This window comes from Stegodyphus dumicola, chromosome 5, assembly GCF_044657685.1.
Source record: "Stegodyphus dumicola isolate Sdum_Otavi_A_Nest chromosome 5, ASM4465768v1".
Classification (NCBI taxonomy): domain Eukaryota; kingdom Metazoa; phylum Arthropoda; class Arachnida; order Araneae; family Eresidae; genus Stegodyphus; species Stegodyphus dumicola.
In genome coordinates, this window is record NC_140772.1 from 14,246,096 (window position 1) to 14,266,465 (window position 20,370).

General features: G+C 32.2%; 2 protein-coding genes across 2 annotated transcripts in view; one reads left to right on the top strand and one right to left on the bottom strand.

Annotated features, from left to right (window-relative positions):
- The first annotated feature begins 9,281 nt into the window (after nt 1-9,281).
- LOC118192058 (uncharacterized) lies at nt 9,282-20,211 on the top strand. Its single transcript, XM_035362950.2, has 2 exons — nt 9,282-9,435; nt 19,774-20,211. Exons 1-2 carry the CDS (start codon nt 9,332-9,334, stop codon nt 20,006-20,008), a joined length of 339 nt encoding a protein of 112 aa, XP_035218841.1. The 5' UTR covers nt 9,282-9,331; the 3' UTR covers nt 20,009-20,211.
- The window catches only part of LOC118192057 (peptidyl-tRNA hydrolase 2, mitochondrial-like), a 31,798-nt gene continuing 31,610 nt past the window's right edge, over nt 20,183-20,370 (bottom strand). The window contains exon 5 of the mRNA XM_035362948.2: nt 20,183-20,306. Coding sequence (XP_035218839.1) covers nt 20,257-20,306 — 50 coding nt within the window. The 3' untranslated portion in view covers nt 20,183-20,256. The remainder of the gene's footprint in view (nt 20,307-20,370) is intronic.

A 20,370-nucleotide genomic window follows, 5' to 3' on the forward strand; every position in this document is an offset into this window, starting at 1 on the left:
TGCTGGGAAAGCCCGGAGAAATACCTTACAATGTACTTGAATACTTGATCGCAATAGAGACACTTGATTAGTTGATTACATTATCCTTTATACTACATTCATTACACGAGTACTTGGGTACGGTTGCTGAAACATATATATCATAATAAAATTCCATAGTCAAGAATACACTTAAAATTCTAACTGTATGTTCTTCTTATTTTTAATGGCGACGTTCTCTTATTTGAAAGTACGTGGAATTAAATCCACAGCCCCATAGTCAAGTTGTTTTTCCCGCCTTTTCTACACGTACAGTTTTAGAATGTTCTGGAAATATTTAAGGCGAACTGGATTGGTTGACGAGGCTGACGTCATTTCTTGGAAGCTCCGCCTTTCCAGAGGCTATAAAAAGACTCGCTAAGGAATATCGGGGGCTTTTTCTTAAATGTCCCGATGCAGTAAACTTCATACAAAAAGTTATTAGTAATTCTTTTTATTTACTCCGGATATCTGATTTTGTAACTGCTATTTCTCCTGACCAATAATAAATGGATCCTGTTTTTTAAACTTATCGTCTGATAATTTAAGCTACGACTACATTGATGATTCTTCAACAATCTATTTATTACTGACAAAAGCTGGTACATCATATATATATATAATAATTCTTGGATATATAAAGTACCTAAGTTTCATAGTTTACATTGAATACATAAATTCATATAAGCTTGAATACATAAAATTATATAAGTTTGAATACTTATATATGTTATTGCTTGAATACTTAATGAATTACCTATTTTATTATTGCTGAAATTCTGGCACTCGTTAGCACTGTCGCTGGAGGTGGAGAATATCATACATTTGCCCTTGCAGACACTGCGGAAGCGTTTCAGGAAGAAAATTAACAGAGAAGACTCAGTTCGTTACCATAATATCCAGTTCTGATGACATTAGCAGGTTAATGATGCTGTAGATTCTCTGTCGTAGGGCTGGAATTCTCAATATAAACCATCTGAATGGATTGATTAGGCATTTTGATATGAAACTTTTCGATTAGTTGACATACCGCGATGTAGTGGTCAGGGCTTCCTTGTGCTTCGCAAATACAAAGGTTCGTGTTCGTGATGGATCGGGTATAAAAAGAAACAGCTCACTCTAACTTAATAGGAAACATTATCTTTGTGGATGATTTAATTCAGGTGAATGCATTATTGTTTAATGGAGAAAAATGAAGCCCAATGATGGGACATTTATTTCAAAATTCAAAATACAATGAATTTGCTTTTTAAAGTAAAGCATAACGTAGGCATTGTTCTAGTATGGGCTGCATATCTACAGTAAGATGAAGTAATTTACATTATACTTATACAGTAGAAGTCCGATAATCCGGCACCGGCTCGGTGCCGGACTACCGAAAATTCCGGTCTATCGAGCGGTAATTATAAGAACAATTAGGTTAATAATTAAACTAAAAATACAGTATGCAAATACATACAACAAAGTTTATTTTACATTTCATATAATGTATGTACACGTACTGTAAAACATATTTCATTTAGATTTAAAAAAGTCACGAATGTCTTTTTGTTTTCTTGACTTTTGGCGTTTAGTATAAAATTTATTTCTAATGATATGGAAATCAATAATTTCTGAAGCACTGTAGCTAGTACTAGCCTCGGCAAAAGAGATAAACTTATTTAGTGATTCTGCAGCTTCTGCCCAGCTGATTTTTTCCTTTTCTTCCGTTTCGGCATCTGAGTCATTTTCTTCAAGATTTTGAGTAGGCTGAGGGTTTACTACAATGTTGATAATGTCCTCATCGGTTAGTTCTTGTTCAACAGGCTCATTCTCGTCGATTAAAAGCCACTCCTCTACCTCATCTTTGTTTTTTAATGTCATAAATAGTTGATGAGCCAATATTAAACTCATTCATTAAAACATTTCTATTCTCGCCTTTTTCTAGCCGTTTGATGATTTCTAGTTTCTGATTAAGAGTCAGTGTTACGTGTTTTCGTTTCTCTCCTTTTGAACTCGAAGGCTTAGGTTTTGAAAACATGGTCACTGTACAGTTAGAACGAAAATCACTTTTTTTATAAACAGTTTCAAAAGTTACGTTTACTGCGATGTGAAAGGACACAAAACAACAACGCACAAAAAAATGGCGAAGACGCTTCGTGATTGATTAACGGAGCTGCACTGCACCTGAAGTTGTTGTGACAGCTGAGACTAGCCGGCCGCTAATTGTTTCCGAACAATACCGAGCGCTTCCGGATGATCTCGAACTACCCCGAAAACTTCCGAATACCTCTCGAGCGGTTTTATTTGCTTTAAAGACACACTTTTGGAGAAAACCAAAATTTTTACAATTTTCCGGAGCGATGTCGGACTATCGGGCATTCCGGACTGTTGGATGCCGGACTAATGGACTTCCACTGTACTGTGATGGCTTGTGCAAAGTATTAGAAAGTTTTTAATGAGAACTTTAAAGTATAAGTACAAAACCTACGTGCCAAAAAAAAAAAATTGCAGTATAATGAAGCAGTATCCCTAAGCATATAGCTCGCTTGTACAACTGTCCAGAAGTGATAAAAACAATCAATCTCATGACTTAGATCGAATTGAACATATCTGGAATTAATTACAGATGTGAATTAGGAAGAGGGATTTCATCAAAAACCGAACTGAAAAATGTGATGAGAAAAAAAATGACATGAATGGAAATATTAATGCAAAAGTTACAAAAATAAATAAATAAATAAAAGAATTCACTCAATGGCAGAACTTTTACAGTGGGTACTAAAAGGAACAGATGACTACTAAACCTTTCCTGGCAGTTCTTTCTTGCACCATGAGAATTTTGGGAACATTTTCCCCCAGTTGTTACATTATTTTTTTCTCAAACTATTAAATTATTATTTGCGTAAATTACTAATTTTAAAAAGTAGTAAATTTATGCTTTTAATTCGAAATTATTGCAATAGTCTGAATATCATCTACCTTCATGGTTGAAAATTTAACATTGCACAGAATTTCATACATAATTTTGTACAGAATAGGGCAAAAGTATTGTTTAAAATATACAATTTAAAATATTTTAATTTAGCATGTGTGTATTCCTATTTTTTACAGTAAAAGCATCTTGACAGCTACCGTAACGGTATATATTAATACACCGATTCACCTTATTTCTACTACAATATTCCTACAACGCCGAATACCTGCAGAAATCGTCGATAATTATCTTACAGAGGGCTCGCTGCATTACAGAATGAATAAAATACTAAACACTTTTTTAAGTACATTGCAAATCATAAATGATTATGAGGAGAATGTAATGGAAAACAAATAGATTCAAAATTAGAAAATAATGAATCGAGGGGGGGGGAGATTTCACAATTTTATGAAATAAAAATTTATTTAAAAGCCAACCTTGAAATGAAAAATTTGGAAGCGACGCGACTTGACAGAATGACATTGGTACAAAAGCTATTTGGCCAAGATGGAGAATAAAAGACCAAAGAACCTTAGTAAGGGATATGACCTTCCCTAATCGCAATGGTTGCGTAGCACATTTGTTGCATAGTCTATCTATACCCAACACCAGATCACATTTGTTACATAGTCTATCTATACCCAACATCAGATTATCTAACAGTTTTTGGAGCAAGAATCCCATTCTTCAAGCTGCATCTGTTTCAGTTGTCTGGTCTTCTCCGAAGAGTAAGATCGTGCTGCCAGGCATCTCTTTAAAGTACCCCACACTTGAGAATAGAAGAGAAACACGCCAATGTGACAATAAAAATCGCTATAACAGCCTTGTATTTAGCGTACATATATTAGAACAATTGATTTCGAGGGCAGCTAAAGGTCCCCTCCTAATCAGGAGAACGAAATTACTAGAAAGGGGAGAAAAGAAGAAAACTAAAGCATTGGCAAAGGAGTCTCAGAAACACGTGGTCGTTATCAGTACTGCACGTGGTCGTAACCGGATTTTGAATCAGAGTTACACTGGCCGCCTGCTTTTACTGAACCATAGACTAAAACGGGAAAGGAAAAAAAAAAAAAAAAAAAATCAGCGAAGGGCAACTGCACCTTCACGCACTAAGTCTGAACCTCGAATGATTTTTTTTTTCTTTTCGTTTTAGTCTATGTATTATATGTTTGATCAGATAGTAAAAGTAAAAGTAGGCGGCCAGTGTAACTCTGATTCAAAATCCGGTTACGACCACGTGCAGTACTGATAACGACCACGTGTTTTTGAGACTCCTTTGCCAATGCTTTATTTTTCTTCTTCCCCCCTCCCTTTCTAGTAATTTTGTTCTTCTGATGAGGAGGCCCCTTTAGCTGCCTTCGAAAGCGATTGAGTGCTCTAATATATGTACGCTAAATACAAGGTTGTTATTACGATTTTGATTGTCCCACACTTGTTTAATGAGATTTAAATCAGGGAAACATGCTGGCCATCCATTCTGTAGCCATATTTTCACTTTCCAGGAGCTCCTCAACAGTCTGAGTCCAATATGCTCGTGCATTATGATCCATAAAAACAAAGTCGGAATGAATGGCACTCCGAAAAAGACGCATGTGAGGGAGGAAAACGTCATTACAGTAACGATCTCCGGTAACTGAATTTCTGTCGAAAATATCGAGCTCCGTCCATCCGTTCATCATATCTCCCCATAAGAGGACGCCAGGACCACCCTAGTGGTATCTTTCCCTGATGTTAGAAGGATGAAAGCGTGCTCCTACGTCTTACCATATCAACAGGCGCCTATAATCGTTTTTCACACTGAAACTAATCTCATCCGTAAAGAGGACGTGACTCCATTTTTAAGGTGTCCAATCTAATAAAATGTTCTCTACACCACTGTAAATGGTGCCACCGATGAGTTGCTGTGAATGGTATGCAGCGCTCAGGACGTTGGGCGAATATGCACCTTTGATAAAGTCGTCTGGCCACAGTAAACCGGGAAATCTGTCATTCTATTTATGCTGTGATGCACTATGCAAAGTATTAGAACGTTTTAAATGAGAACTTTAAAATATAAGTACAAAATCTGCGTGCCAAAAAAATTTGTAGTATATCGAAGCAGTAGCCCTAAGCATACAGCTCGCTTGTACAACTGTCCAGAAGTGATAAAAACAATCAATCTCATGATTTAGATCAAATTAAACATATCTGGAATTAATTACAAATGTAAATTAGGAGGAAGGATTTCATCAAAAACCGAATCGAAAAAAGTGATGAGAAACACCTAAGCAATGTTGTCCGCTGCCTGGTTTCGCGCTCTTTTCTCTTGCAAGAAGATATATCAGTCACAGTTTCTTTCCTTGGCTGAACAACACTACCAACCTTTCTTACAGCTGTAACCTGTCGTTTGGAAACCTTTCCACGCTCATGAAACAACACTTTTATCAGTTTCAAATTCTTAAGAGACAGACGCTAAACTCCTCAAGCTTGCCAATCATTTTACCATGTTCAAAATCATCCTGGTGTTTTCTTGTAGCCAAACTGCAAGTATTTCACTTTCAGCTGCAGAAGGACTGGAAATGCGCGCTTCTTTCTTCTTTTTAAGTTGCCCTGCATTGCGCGAGTTGTTCTGCATGCCCCGACGTACTCTCTGACGTCATGCTGCTAATATTTGCATATGCAATCACCTTTTCAGCGCTTTCATCACCCTTTAGGTTTTTCATTGCATTGGTCGAATAAAGCTTTTTTCCAAAATTTCATGTCTGTACGTTAAAAAATGAATTTGTTGCTTAAGGTGTGCATTTAAAACACGTTGCTTTTGGTAATCATAATGCAGGCACCTGCAGGGCTGGCGCTAGGCCTTTTTGTTGCCCTGTGCAATTTTTGTGGCTCCTAAATTATGCCCTCAGTGTCTTCCTAAATTAAAAAAAAAGTGCTTCGCCTCTAATATCTACCGCCCGGTGCAGTTGCACAAATTGCACTAGCTCCTGATCAAAACTTGGTTTATAGGTTAGAGCATAGAAACATTGGGGGGGGGGCAAGAAAGAAATTTTAATTACATTCTAAATTTGAACGTCTAAGTACGCTGTACAGTTGTCAGTCAAGGTTAGAATCTTTTTTACTTGGCTTTTTCATCGAAAATTCTTCATTCTATTTTTGCAGCTCATCTTCAAACAGTTTCCAGTGCTTTACGAGTAGCTTTATGGGAAACAGAAAGATACTTTTCAAGCATTTGTTTTTGAGATTTTTCAGTCACCAAAAACACGGCAAAATCACCAGGACGGCTAAGTTCCATTTACATTGGCGGCACGCAAGAAATGTGATTCGCACATCTGACAATTTTCTGAACACAATTTCCTAAACACTCCTCCACTTCATTTCTCGACATTTAATTTCAAATCGTTGAATGATTCTTCGACAATTTTTTCTAAAGAAATGTTGTTCTGCTTTTTCAGCCTATCCAACCACCCATTTCAGCATTAATAAGCAATCTTTCCAAAGTGTTTGCCAAATTCTTCGGTCTCTATCTGAAACAGTTGTTCAGATATCGGCAGATTGCGAGTATTTTTAATACTGAACAGTTTCGGGAATGTTCAGCACCGTTAGTCTTGGCTTTTCTCAAGTTTTTCCTTATATACGAATTTTCCTATGCGCATAAATTATCGAAGCTCGATTTTTTACATGGAACCAGTCGCAGATTTGGTTAAACTGTATTCCCCGCAGATATTGGTTTGGCTGTATCCATTCTGTATTTCCGAACAATATTCACCTTATCTTCACGCAGAACGCTTTACGTTTATAATTCTCTAGACGGATAAACTTTTGACTCAAAGAATTTACACCAATAGAGAGCAAAGAGTTAGGTCAAAGAACATATGAAGTTCTGCATTTCTAGAAAAATAAAAAAGGAAGGCAATGTCGTCTAATCTCTCCTATCCAATGTCCAATGAGTTGTAAAGCAAAGTGCATTAGCCTTTATAAAGAATATCTTAAATCTTGCAAAATACCTAAAGAACGTAAAACCCTCCATTCAGAAGAGGGAACTTGAAAAAGTTTCAGCTATTCAAAACAAACCAGTAAACATCAAACATTCTTGGTAAGGAAAACTCTACACGCTATTCGTCTACCCTAAGAGACTCTACACGGTAACTCTACACGCTATTCGTCTCTTAGGGAAGACGAAATCTTAGGGAATTCGTCTCTTAGGAAAAAATAAAAAAGGAAGGCAATTTTAGGGAATTCGTCTCTTAGGGAAAAATAAAAAAATAAGGCAATGTCGTCTCTAATCTCTCCTATCCAATGTTCAATGAGTTGTAAAGCAAAGAGCAATAGCCTTTATAAAGAATATCTTAAATCTTGCAAAATACCTAAAGAACGTAAAACCCTCCATTCAGAAGAGGGAACTTGAAAAAGTTTCAGCTATTCAAAACAAACCAGTAAATATCAAACATTTTTTGTGTAGAGTCCGAAACTCATAAGGATGTACCTACTGCTTCCTCTTTTTCTGAATGGCAAAAATTTCACAATTTCCATCATAAACATCATCCTTGAACACAGCTCCAAAGAGCATGAATAAAATTAGAAAACTCATTTAAATTCCTTACTTCAATGATTAAGAACATCATACAGTACCCTAAGGCAGAGGTTCTCAAAGTGTGCGCCGCGGCACCCTGTGGGACCGTGATATAAGGCCACGGGCGCCGCGAAGCGCATCTTTCTTGCTTCACGAAGAAACACGACTTGCGTTGAAAACTCGGCTTTTTATTAATGATACTTTCATTCTGTTTCTTAAAATAATAGTTCCTTAACATTTTCTCAGTATTTATATTTCAGGTGGTCATCTAATTCCATTTAAATCATATTTTTAACATTTTTATTTCTCCTTTTAATCTAAAGTAATTATTGCTCTCAATTTCTTTTTTTAAAGCGCTATTTTATTCTGTCACTTAGTTCTTTCAGGTTGCAATAATTCTATGTTGTTGCGTCAGATTGTACTCGATTATTCTCATATTGTTTTTGCACCTATTACCTTCCTCTCATATGATTGCTATATCTGCCTTTAATAATGACCAAATATCGTTCGGAAATCAATCTGGAGCAAGAAATGAAAATAGCTGTATCAAGCCATCTTCGGCGATTTGAAAAACTGTACGAGCATCAACAAACTCAAACAAATTCTTTACTAAAGGTTTCTGTTATTTATATGTTTCCTTATCGATTAAAATTGTTACACTTTTTCACTAAAATGTGGTTTTTATTCGTGTGCCTGATTAAATATTGCAATAGAGGCGTGGGAAAAAAAAACAGTATGTACGCCGCATACTGGAAAAGTTTGGGAACCCCTGTCCTAAGGTATACTTATAGTAACCTGATTCTCCAAGAATTCAAGTTACACCTCTCTCACATGGCGTTTCTTTAGCGTACAAAGGAAAATAGAAGAGAAGATAAAAGAACAGTAATGCCAAAGTTTCTCCGCTATCCTCACATTGATGATGTTAAAAGCCTTTTAGTTAAAACTTGCTAAAATTCCCGGGGGGGGGGAAATACTAAAAAGTTTCAATCGAAAATGTCTGATTTTTTAAACAGTTGGATGTTCTCTGTAGCCGTTAGAATAATATTAAGTGTGTAGGAAATTGGGCGGGACCGAAACGTTTGTACGTTATATGCGAAATTATCAATCAGGTAAATTTTATCAGAGTTTGACTGTACATATTAAGAACAGATTAGGAAGATATCAGGTCGCATAAAAATGACGCTGCCAAAATAAAAAAAAATAAAAAAATGGAAATAACTCAGCTCATTAGCGGCTAAGTGGTAAAATTAGTGAATACTTGCAGTTCGGTACAGATCAAATTCCGGCACGGGCTGGCAGCAAGGAAGTTTTCAATGGATTTTCCCAACCGTAACATGCCTACGAACTAATTCCCGCTAAAAATGTCCTCCACGAAGCCATCTCTCCTTGTGTGCTTAGCCATAATTCAGATACCCTAACCGTTAATTATTCTCACCCACCCAAATGCCATTTGAAATACTGTTTGAAGCTAAACACTTTTTCATGCATGTTCCTACAATTTCATGTAAAACAAAATCTCAAGCAGTTTGAAACGAACATTTGGTGAATGCATAAATAACTTTAGAATATTTTGTTTGTAAATAAAATACTATGAAGGTAATAACGCCGATAAATATTCTATGCTCGTCCTTTCGTTTACTCACACCTTTCACTGCTGCTATAAGACGTGCTGAACAATTTAACGCCCGATATTATAGGTAACCTAAGCGAATGACGCAAAGTATATTACTGAAGGTCAAGGAAAGGTGAAGACCTCGAGGAGGGCTGCGCCGGAACGACGAGTTTTGCTTTTCCGACAAAGGTCAATGCCTCGCATTCACACGATTCCCCCTTCCAGGCTTATATATAAGAAGGGTTTCTGCGAAACGTCCTACAAATTTGCTAGATACATTAACTTCGGAGCCAACATGTAAGTACACTTTCCTCTCTGTTTTCTAATAAATCTTTAAACTTCATTAAAACTTCTAAAATCTTTCAATATTTAAGAGAAGAAAACAAAAAAACTTACAACTAAAAAAAGTATGCATGTATGCAACTTGCGTATCTCTATAAATTATTCGAATTGTAAAAAATTAATAACGAATCTTTTTCCTAAATCAGACTCGGATGAAATGGTATTTGTATAAGAGCTCGTTTTGCAAATAAATTCGATTTTTTACGGTTTTGAAATTTTTCTAAAGACTTTAAATAATAGGCGGGATTTGAAATCGATATTAGTGATATCTGCATCTTTCCTGCTGTGTTTATAAATAGATAAACAAATCCTAAAATCTGATTTTGTTTACATCAGTTATGCAATAACGATAATATGCTTTCGCAGATAGTAATGTTAAGAAAATCTCTTGCAACATGATTAATTATTCCGTCAATTAATACGCGTTAACAGAATACAGTAAACAGTAAAAATACTTATATTTTTTTCTGATAATAAATTATCCAAGCTAGAACAATAGGTAAAATTTATTCAGTATCAAACACTTCATTAGACTACAATTTCAAATAAATAATTTTTTTTTTTTTTCTTTTTTTCAATTTCTAATGCAATTTGTAATACCTGGCGATCATTAATGAATGAAAATGAAATATGAAAAAAAAAAAAAAAAAAAAAAAATTCATTTCATGTGAAAAAAGAAGCTTGAAAAGATAAAATACCGTGTTTAATGATTTTAATTATAAAATAGTATACATTAATATTATAGCAATAATAAATAAAAATTATATACTAAAGAATTTTTTTTAATCAATCAAGATTTAAAAATCTGACAAGTTTTTCACGTATTGTAGAGCAGCATTATAATATAATCTTTATGCACTAGATAATATACTGAATCACGCGTTCGCAAAATAAAAAAATTACGATTGCTAATTTTCTCCGTTATTTTATAAGCATAAACTTAATTTTTATACGTTTTATGCTTTCAGGAATATCAAAATTCTTTATTAAAAAGTGTCATAGCGTAAAAAATTGCGTTATATTTTAAGCAGCAATTTCAGGAAGTAATTTTACCGCGGAGCGAATTTTAAGAAATTCTATGAATATCAGATTTAGTTCATCGAATATATCCGCGAATTTTGCTCCTCCTTTACTTTTTTTAATTTCTCTTATAATTTTTAATGATTATTGTTATATTTTAATCATTTTTATGCTACCTTCCGTTAGAATTTCCGCAAAAATACAGTGCAAAGTAATTCTATTCTAAAATTCTTTCGAAATCTGAACTTCTGGAATACGAGAAAATATTTCAGAAGTTACATAAATTCACCCTCTGTTGCCATTCACTGTCGACAAATAAGTGTTATTTAAAACTGAAAATTCTGCGCATATGCATTTTAATTATAAACACACAATCCAATTCAATACTAATTTATCTAAAATAATGATGTTGAATATATTTTCAGGATTTCGAAAATAAATGCAAATTTCCTTAAAAAACACATAACAGTTTCTACTTAGTTACGTAACAGTTATTCGCATTATTGCTTAGTTTCGTGCGCCCAAAATGTTAACATGTTGTCTCACCCAAAACATTATTATCAAAATGCTCAACTGTTTAGTATTATTTAGTTTTATCTCAGGCCACGAATGTTTTTCGAATTTTCAATATTTACGCAAGAATTTTAGCTTTTTTCCCCCTTGATTAAATTCTGCTCTAATTACAATCCATTAGAGGTGTTCTCAACCGGGGGTAAATTCAGTCAGCCTTTTATTTAGCTTATGAATATTTAAAAAAAAAAATATTCGTGTTTTGGAATTTTAAAAAATTAAATCTAAATAAATGCATACGAATTTTTCGAGTTTTGGAAAGGAAGGAGCAGGGCAGGATGACCTTCTAGCAAGGATGAAAGAGGTACAAACGGCAAAACAGATTGAGAACCACTGCACTAGAACATAAGCGATAACCTTACACATGATCTTGCTATTTTCACAAAATATTTTGATCAATTACCGACTGCACATTTATATATATTTCACTTCGCCTATCTGTTTAATGACTGACTAATGCACTATTCTACCTTAAAATGTAAATCCAATAAATAAATTAATGCAGCAAAAATTCAACAAATATCAAACTATCTTATTAGGCTCTTATTATATTATGATTTATTGGTGATACATTCCCAAATACTATGACATCGTCTGCTGCTGCCTACACATTTTCTTTTTGTATTTCATGCTGATAGATCATCATAGCAATATTCAATAGATATTCTTTTGATAGCAATATTCTTTTGTTCCATAGCAAATTCTTTTTTTATGCAGAGCCAAATTAATCTGCCGCTGAACGAAGAAGAGTTGAATGTATGGATATTTACATATAAACACTTCATAATCTCTTTTTTTTAAGATGATTTTGAGAAATCACACTAAAAGAAAAAATATGTTGTGTTTAATTTTTAGTCCAAAGGAGCTTTGTCCCTGAAGGACTATTGTTTTCGTTTTGCGATTTCGCGTTGATTCACTACAAACGGCGAATCACTTTTCAAACTGTTGCCACCAAATGTCCTGCATTATATTTGAAGAAATTAAATAATAAAAAATCTGCATAAATGTACAGTGTCTCACAAAAGTGATGGGACACGTGCTTTACGAAAGGAAACTGTAGTAAAATAAATTAAAAAAACATGTAAAAATTTTTCGTGGGTGTGTTTGATACTTAAATTTAGTAACAATTATTACATAACATACATTTTCTCAAAATAATAAAATAGTAATTTAATAAAAATACAATTGTTTAGAACGGAGCAAAGAATGGCTCACATAAGTAATGGGACACTTACTTTTCCATCAAATATTTATCCAAAAATTTTACTTCTTAAAATGTTTTAATATTTTATTGGATTTCCTTTTACTTTTAAAGCGTGATTTAATCTTCTTTTGATGGATTCGACTAATTTTTTTGTGATTTCTGGAGTGATTTTACCCCATTCTTCTTGAAGCAATGATTTTAATTGTTGTTTTCAAGAAATGGTGTGTTTGCGAATTCTTGATTCCAATTCTTGCCAAATATTCTCTATGGGATTTAAGTCTGGAGATTGTGGTGATGTTTTTATTATTTCAGGACAGTTATACAGCAGCCCGAGTCTAACGTTCAAAGCAGTGTGCTTGGGGTCATTGTCCTGGTAGAATTTAAAATCGTTATAAAGGGTCAATTTTCGTGCTGAAGATTTCAAATTTTGATTTAAAATGTCAATATACTTGTACTGATCCATTATACTGTCAATAAAAAGAAGATTACCAACTCTAGCGGACGACATACACCCCCATACCATAACTCCTCCTCCACCATGTTTTACTGTTGGCACCAAGTTCTGTTTGCGAAATTCTTTCCTGGGTTTTCTGTACATCAAGATTCTACCGTCAGAACCAAATATATTAAATTTACTCTCATCAGCAAATATAACTTCATTCCAGTAATCAGAGTTTTTATTTACGCTGGATTTTGCGAAAGCCAGTCTGAGTTTTCTATTCTTTTCACTTACGAAGAATTTTTTCCCGGCTGCTCTACTGTGATATCCAGCAGATTGAATTACTCTTCTAATAGTCTCAGGATTAACAATTACTCCATATAATGCTTGTAAATCAGCAGCAACTTTAGGAGCACTCATTCTTCGATTTTTTTTTAATATTTTGAACAATAATTCACTTTATTCCATTGGATAGCTTTGATGGTCGGCCAGGTCTTCTTTTATCCTGAATCATATGATATTTTTTATATCGTTTAATGATATTGAAAACTGTTGAGTGACTCATGTTAACTGTTTCAGCAGTTTCTCTAATAGATTTTTCACGTTCAATATGCAAATTAATAACTAATTTTCGAATTTCAGGCAAAGTTTCTTTTCGTTTAGCATTCATGGCTGCACAGAGCTAAAAAACACAAAAATTCCAAAACAAACTGGAGAGAAAGACTGCAGACAATTTTATAAAATATTGCTAATTGCTTTAGAGTAAAAATAAAAACCCAAAAAAATATTTTTATTGTAGTACGTAGTAGTATCTAATAGTGTCCCATTACTTATGTGAGCCATTTTTTGCTCCGTTCTAAACAATTGTATTTTTATAAAATTATTATTTTAATATTTTGAGAAAATGTATGTTATGTAATAAATTTTACTAAATTTAAGTATGAAACACACCCACAAAAAATTTTTACATGTTTTTTTTAATTTATTTTACTACAGTTTCCTTTTGTAAAGCACAAGTGTCCCATCACTTTTGTGAGACACTGTATGTATATCTCTCGCATTGTAATAAAACAATGCTACATAGAGGCATTGAACTTTGAATGGCGTAATTCTCCTACGAATATGGGCATGTGGAAGACCAAATTTGGAATTTGTTTTATTATCGATTTCATATTTTGTAAAATTTTAATGAATTTTTTAGTAACAAACTCGACGATTTAAAAGCGAGCAACGGTAATACTCTACGGGTAAAAAACACCATTTTATCTCCAGTGCGCGGAAATGTGTATCCAAAATTCTAAAGATATGTTCATTTTAAAATTATTTTGTGACATTGCTATTAAACTGAATTTTATGGTTTAAGTGCAAAGAACATGATATTTAATAAATAAAGGTAACACACAAAACGTTAAAAAAAATGCCCCTTTGGACGTAATTAAAAATCTGAAACCTTTCAGATTTTTTTTTAAATTTATTTATTTATTTTTTAAAGATTGTTAGGGTTATTAAGTGGGAGGAATCCAAAATTTCTGTTAAAGGAAGAATTTTTTGGCTAACTAGGGCTAGGACTAATTTTAGTGGTATTTTTATTTTTGAAATAAAATAAAAGGGATTTGAAAACAAGAAAAATAACTAGTAGGTTGAGCACTTGGTCAAAATTTATACAGTGTACAAATAACCACTATTATTTCTAATCAAATTAATTTTCATATTTAATCAAGAAATTGTTTTATGCCCTATTTGTGTATCAAAATTCCTATAAGACTGATTTTTTTATTTACCATATTACTTCAAATTTAAACTACACTTTCTATTTAAAATTTTATGATAGAAATTAGAATGTAGCTTAAATTTGAAGCAAAGTCTTCATTTTAAAATATTTATTTTTTCCAATTTCAAAATCCTATTGCAGCATAAATTCAAAGAAAAATGGTAATTTCATATTTTGCAAACTTTGTTAATCTGATAATCTGACCTACTCAATGAATTTGCATGCAGTTTTTCGCATTTCAAAGAACAAATTTCAGAATTAATGGATCTTGGCAATCTTTTTTGTTGCCAAGCAAACAGATTATACCACATACTTTGAGATACACTATTCTTTTATCTAATATCAAATTTCTATTTAATATAGTATTACTAAAATTTTATATTTCTTCCTCTAATTTTGAGCACTTCAGAGGCATTAGAATAAATACACAACTGTAAACAATTGCCCTTCAAAAAAATGTAAATATGCATAGTCTCTACTCACCTGATACTTTACCAATATCACATAATTTGCACACTATAAGCTCCATTCTTTCAATAGAGTATGCAAAATTTTACTTTCATGGATATCATAAATGTGACTCTTCTAATAACAAGCCAAATTATTTGTACTAGAAATATCTACATCAGTATTGTTTTATACAAAGTCACTAGAGGTGTTATACATATCAGTAGCATTAAGAATTTTTTTTAAAAATAGTTCCCCCCCCCTAGAAGTACATAATACCTTGATTTATGTGAACTTATACAGTTCCAGATTCACTAAAAAAGAATACGATAACTGCAAATTTGGCAGGAGATCTTGGGTCAGTTAGAACACAGACAATAATAAAAAATGCATTCTTGCTAAAGTCTATTGATAGGAAAAACTATATCACAAAAAATATCCATAGCTGGCTGGTTATTTAATATTCTAATTTAAATATTGCTACAATAAATTAAGGGTATTTTTTTCACAGTAGCAGACAATAGACACTGTCCAATTATACTTTATGATCAAAGATGCTCAGAGTATCTCAAATAACGTTTAGAACACTGAATTCAGTACAAAATTCAGCACACTAAATTCAGTAAAAAATTCAGCACACTAAATTCAGTAAAAAATAACTAAAGTTCATCTTTTATGGAAACAGATCTTTTGTCTCTTAATAACTTATAAGGTAAAAACTGCTCTAAATTCTATCAAATTTTAAATTACATTTCCTCATAATGAACTAATATGCATGACTTCTCATGCTAAACAAATCCGCTGCTTAATGATATCTGGACAATAATCTCTAACATCTACGAAAAGTAAATTAGTTTGCTATGAAGGAATTTTATGTGATTAAAAAAAAAGTTATTGAAGCATCAGACAAGTTTGTTACACTTTTATGAAGCAATGTGCATCAATATCTCCTTAATGTAGCAAATATTTTGTACTGATATGTATAAAAACTATATTATTTAATGCATATTTTTCTCCTAAACAATTAGTTTTTTACTTCCTTGTTGAAGTAAAAAGGAAGTATTGTAATCAGGAAAAGTTTCAGCCCTCATATTTCAACGAAAATATCCATTTTGACCTCTATTGAATGCAATTTAACGATGTTCTTGCGCGACATCTGTACATAAGAACATGAGAAAAGGCTCTTTTTCCCCCAAGAAAATTATAAAACTGATTTAAAATGAATTCTGAAGAGTATTTTTCATGGTGTCTGTATGTACGTACGTACATATCTCACATAACTCGAAAACGAGTAGCCTCAGAACGTTGATATTTTGTATATAGGACTGCTATAACATGTAGATGTGCACCTCGTATTTTGTTGCAATCAACCACACCAAACATATATGTATAAATATATATATATATATATATATCCACTCTGTTACCTGGCTCAGTGATCTTAGTTTACTCTTATGTTTGTAAGTTGTGCATTTTTTGCTTCAAAAATGATTGCATTATGTTGTTCTTATCTTCCGGTTAAGGTTTTTATGCCTTTAGTAAATCTGCATGCAATATTTGTGGAGTTATCAACAATTTATAAAAGTTGTTTAAGTGCAGCTAAGCCTAATGAATTATGTGATTGTGGACGTTTGTTTACATTTCAAACTTGGCAAAATAGTGGATTTGTTGCCAATCAAGAGAAACTAAGCTTAAAGATAATGCCTTCTTTTATTATTGCAAATTAAATCATGTTTTATCCATTCTGGAATTTATTCGAGGAAATAAGTGTTTAAGATTTACTTTGCAATTTTTAATATAGATATTTTGAGATTTACGCATTTTTGCCTTGTCGGGAAGTGAGAACTGAATTAATTGAATGAGAAATACTAAATCGTCTGTGAAAAACTGTTCCTTTTTGTTTTGTTTGCTTAATTTCTTTTATACATCTTTCAGATTTATTATAGTATTTGAATAGAACGTGTGGTAATGATTAGATAATTCTTCAAATGATATAGATTTACATGCATTCTGGGTTATAATATGAACGAAATGTAACGCTGTTAAGTGAACCTAGCACCAGAGTGTCGCTATGGTAAAGAAATATAGTGAATTTTAAAGAGTGCATTTATTTTATTGTGGTTTATGTGCTATAGACAATGTAGATTTAATTCAATCCAATAAGTTTAAATGAAATGCAAGAAAATATAATTTAATATTCCGTACAAAGAAGTTATGTGGTGTACCCATCAGCACTTGGTCTTGATAACTAAAATTTTATGCATTTATATGCAGATTTAGAACTCAACTTATACATATCCGTCTTACATGCTTTTCAGTGTAATTTTGATGTTACTGTATAATTCTGACGTAACACAACAGAATAAAGCTTCATGCATGAATATCTGTATGATTATGTTATAAAAACTAGAGGAATTCTTACAATTATTTCACAATAGTTCATCACACTAATGAATTATTATAACTGTAATAATGTTTTTGTGGCACATATTTATAATCATACTTTTTTATTATTTATTTATCTTTTTAGGAATTATTTCAATATAAATAAGATATTTAATATACAACCGAGCTGTTTAAAGTTTACAGTATTATATTAAAACAGGGTTGCCACTCAAACAGGAGAATGAAATTCCCTGACTTTTTTAGGTTTTCCAGGAGTGTTTTGAGAAAATTCCGGGCTATCTGTGTAGTGTGCATTGGCTGTGCTGAGGGTAAATTAATTATGGTACCACTTGAAAATACAAAAATCTGCCAATTATATATGACTTTATATATATATAATCCCCAAAGCATTACTTTTATAACTAAAATAGGAGTTGTTTTCTGAACCGAGGATTGAGATCAGAATCTGTCCAATCAGGATTTAAAAATGTCTTTTCTACAGACATTTTGCAGCTAAAGGAAGAAAGAAATCTATTTAATAATATTTTAAAATAAATTTAAGTATTTTATATTTACTTAGCAGCATACATAAGTAAAAAAACATGTGCACTAAATCTCGTGATAGTATGTCATATTACTGCTAGAATTAGTTTCGCAAGTATGCCAGAGAAAACTGCCTGAAATTTGAAAGTATTATTAACAAATAATAAATAAATTTAGAAGGAAGATGACACATTACATGATATGAATAACATTAACACAAAGTATTAACATTAAAACTTAAGGATAAAAAATTGAATTACAAAAATCGAAAGTATTTTGGCAAATATAGATATATTAAATTGTTAGTCTAGATGACTGATGGTAATTTTTCTTTTCTTTTTTTTTTTTTTTTAAATTTTACTGCAAAATGACAAATAAGGCATTTAAAGAATGAAAAACAGGTTTAAAAGTTTTTTTTTAATATGAGAATGGAAGAAATTTACTTTCCTTCGACATGCACTGCACATGCGCATGCGCATGCAAATCTCTACATTCTCGAGGTTACTGGAAACTAAAGATGCTGGAAACTTACTTGCTTTACTGCCTTTCTAAAAGTTACTTACTTGCTTTACTGCCTTTCTTAAACTTACTTACTGCCTTTCTAAAAGACAATCTGATTGGTCCTGCGAAAATTGGCTATATGCCGGTTGTCCAAATGAGGCTCACATGATACGTGATTTGCCAAGAAAGTGATTGCTTCCAACGTTGGCACGAAAATTGCTTTTTGGAGGATCCTAGTATGATATTTCCTGTTTTTTCCAGATTTTGACTAAAATATTTAAATTCCCTGACTATTTTTGGTCAATTTTTGAATTCCCCGACTTTTCCCAGTTTTCTAAGTAATGTGGCAAGATTTCACTGCAATATTAGTAACAAGAACTGGCAGCAGAAAAGGGACATTATTTCATTTTTCTCCCATGCCTTGTCAAGTCTGCAAATGTTTGGTTATTAACGTATTAGCAAATTTAAATTTTTACACAATTATGTTTATTTTATAGTAGTAAATGCTAAGAAACTAGTGCATACACACATTTTATGCATACATGGCACTTTCTTTAAATTTCTGGTGGTACACCCCAACCCTTTCTTTAAATTTTTTATTTTTGTAGGCTATGTGATTACTCTCTTTTAATGTTCCTAATTCTGCGACTCTCCAAAACTCTTTTAATGTTCCTAATTCTGTGTCCATTCTGTGACTCCTCTGTTAAGTACTTTGTTCGGAAGAAATACAAGATTAATATTCAGTTTCTCATATCAAATACAACATTTAGCAATTTCGTATCATTTGTTATATATTTATTCAAATACATATGATACTTTACAAATAATCCTCCTCCCCCACCAAAAAAAAAAAAACCGTGTATTTCAAAATATTACTCAAGATGAAAATATTAAAGTGTAGTTTTATAATTTTTGGAAGTTTTGTTTTGGTTTTATAATATATGTATAACAAAGACTAAAAACAGGAACACACAAATACATTTTAAAAAGAGAAAAGGGGAACCTAAGATTTTTTTTTCTTATAAAAATTTGCTAGAAAATTATAAAAAGAACTGAATTTGTAATTTTGAAGGTAAAAAAAAAGTTTTCCATTCCTTTTTATTGATAAATTTGAATGGATAATACATTTCTTTTATTTTTAGCAATATCTTAAGGTACTCACTTGCTAAAGCAGCTACTGCCCTTAGCTGCCCAAACTAACCAATTTAATTGCCCAATTTGTAATATGCAAATTTCAAATTTTATAAAATGTTTATGAAACGGCCACTTTAAAGTACAGAATATTGCTTAAATATCTATGTATCAACTCCATAATAAAAAATATGAATATTCAAAATAATTAGTTTATGAGTTCTAATTTAATAACTAAGAATACTTTTATATATAATTTAATAATAATTTCATATGTTTCAGAATGAAGGTCCTAGTTTTTGTGGCAATAATATCAAGTCTAATGATTATTTCATTAGCACAAGAAGGAAACCAGCCTGCAGTTTTACCAGCAGGTGGTCCACCTGTTATCAGCCGCTGTTGTTTATATGGATGGTATGATTGTTGTGGATACTTATTTGGATATCGTTATGGACAATTACCACCCCAATACCCAAAATACCCACCACTTCCACTCTCAAGCAATTACATTTATTGAGAAGAGTGATATTTATATTATTATGCCATATTTCACATCGTATAAAAAGTTATTTCATCAGCCCATGAACTGTAAACCATTTTTGCTGGAATATGATAGTGTTTTTCAAATCATTAGTGTGTATGTCTAAATATGAAAACTTATGTTATTTGGCTGAAAGACAGAAGCCATGTATATTTTAAATAAAAATTATGTTTATTTAATGTTTGCTTATTACTTACAAAACAATTCAAATTTAAGTAAAATTATCATAATAGTTTTAAATGACCAGTAATTGAATCAATCAGGTCTTCAGGGCCTAGAATAAAATTATACAACATAATTAAGAATATATCAACATTCAATACACACATTTTAACCAC

Coding starts and splice junctions, on each gene's coding strand:
- LOC118192058 (XM_035362950.2), top strand. CDS start 9,332: ATGCCTCGCATTCACACGATTCCCCCTTCCAGGCTTATATATAAGAAG. Junction 9,436..19,773: donor ATTAACTTCGGAGCCAACAT/GTAAGTACACTT, acceptor CATATGTTTCAG/AATGAAGGTCCTAGTTTTTG.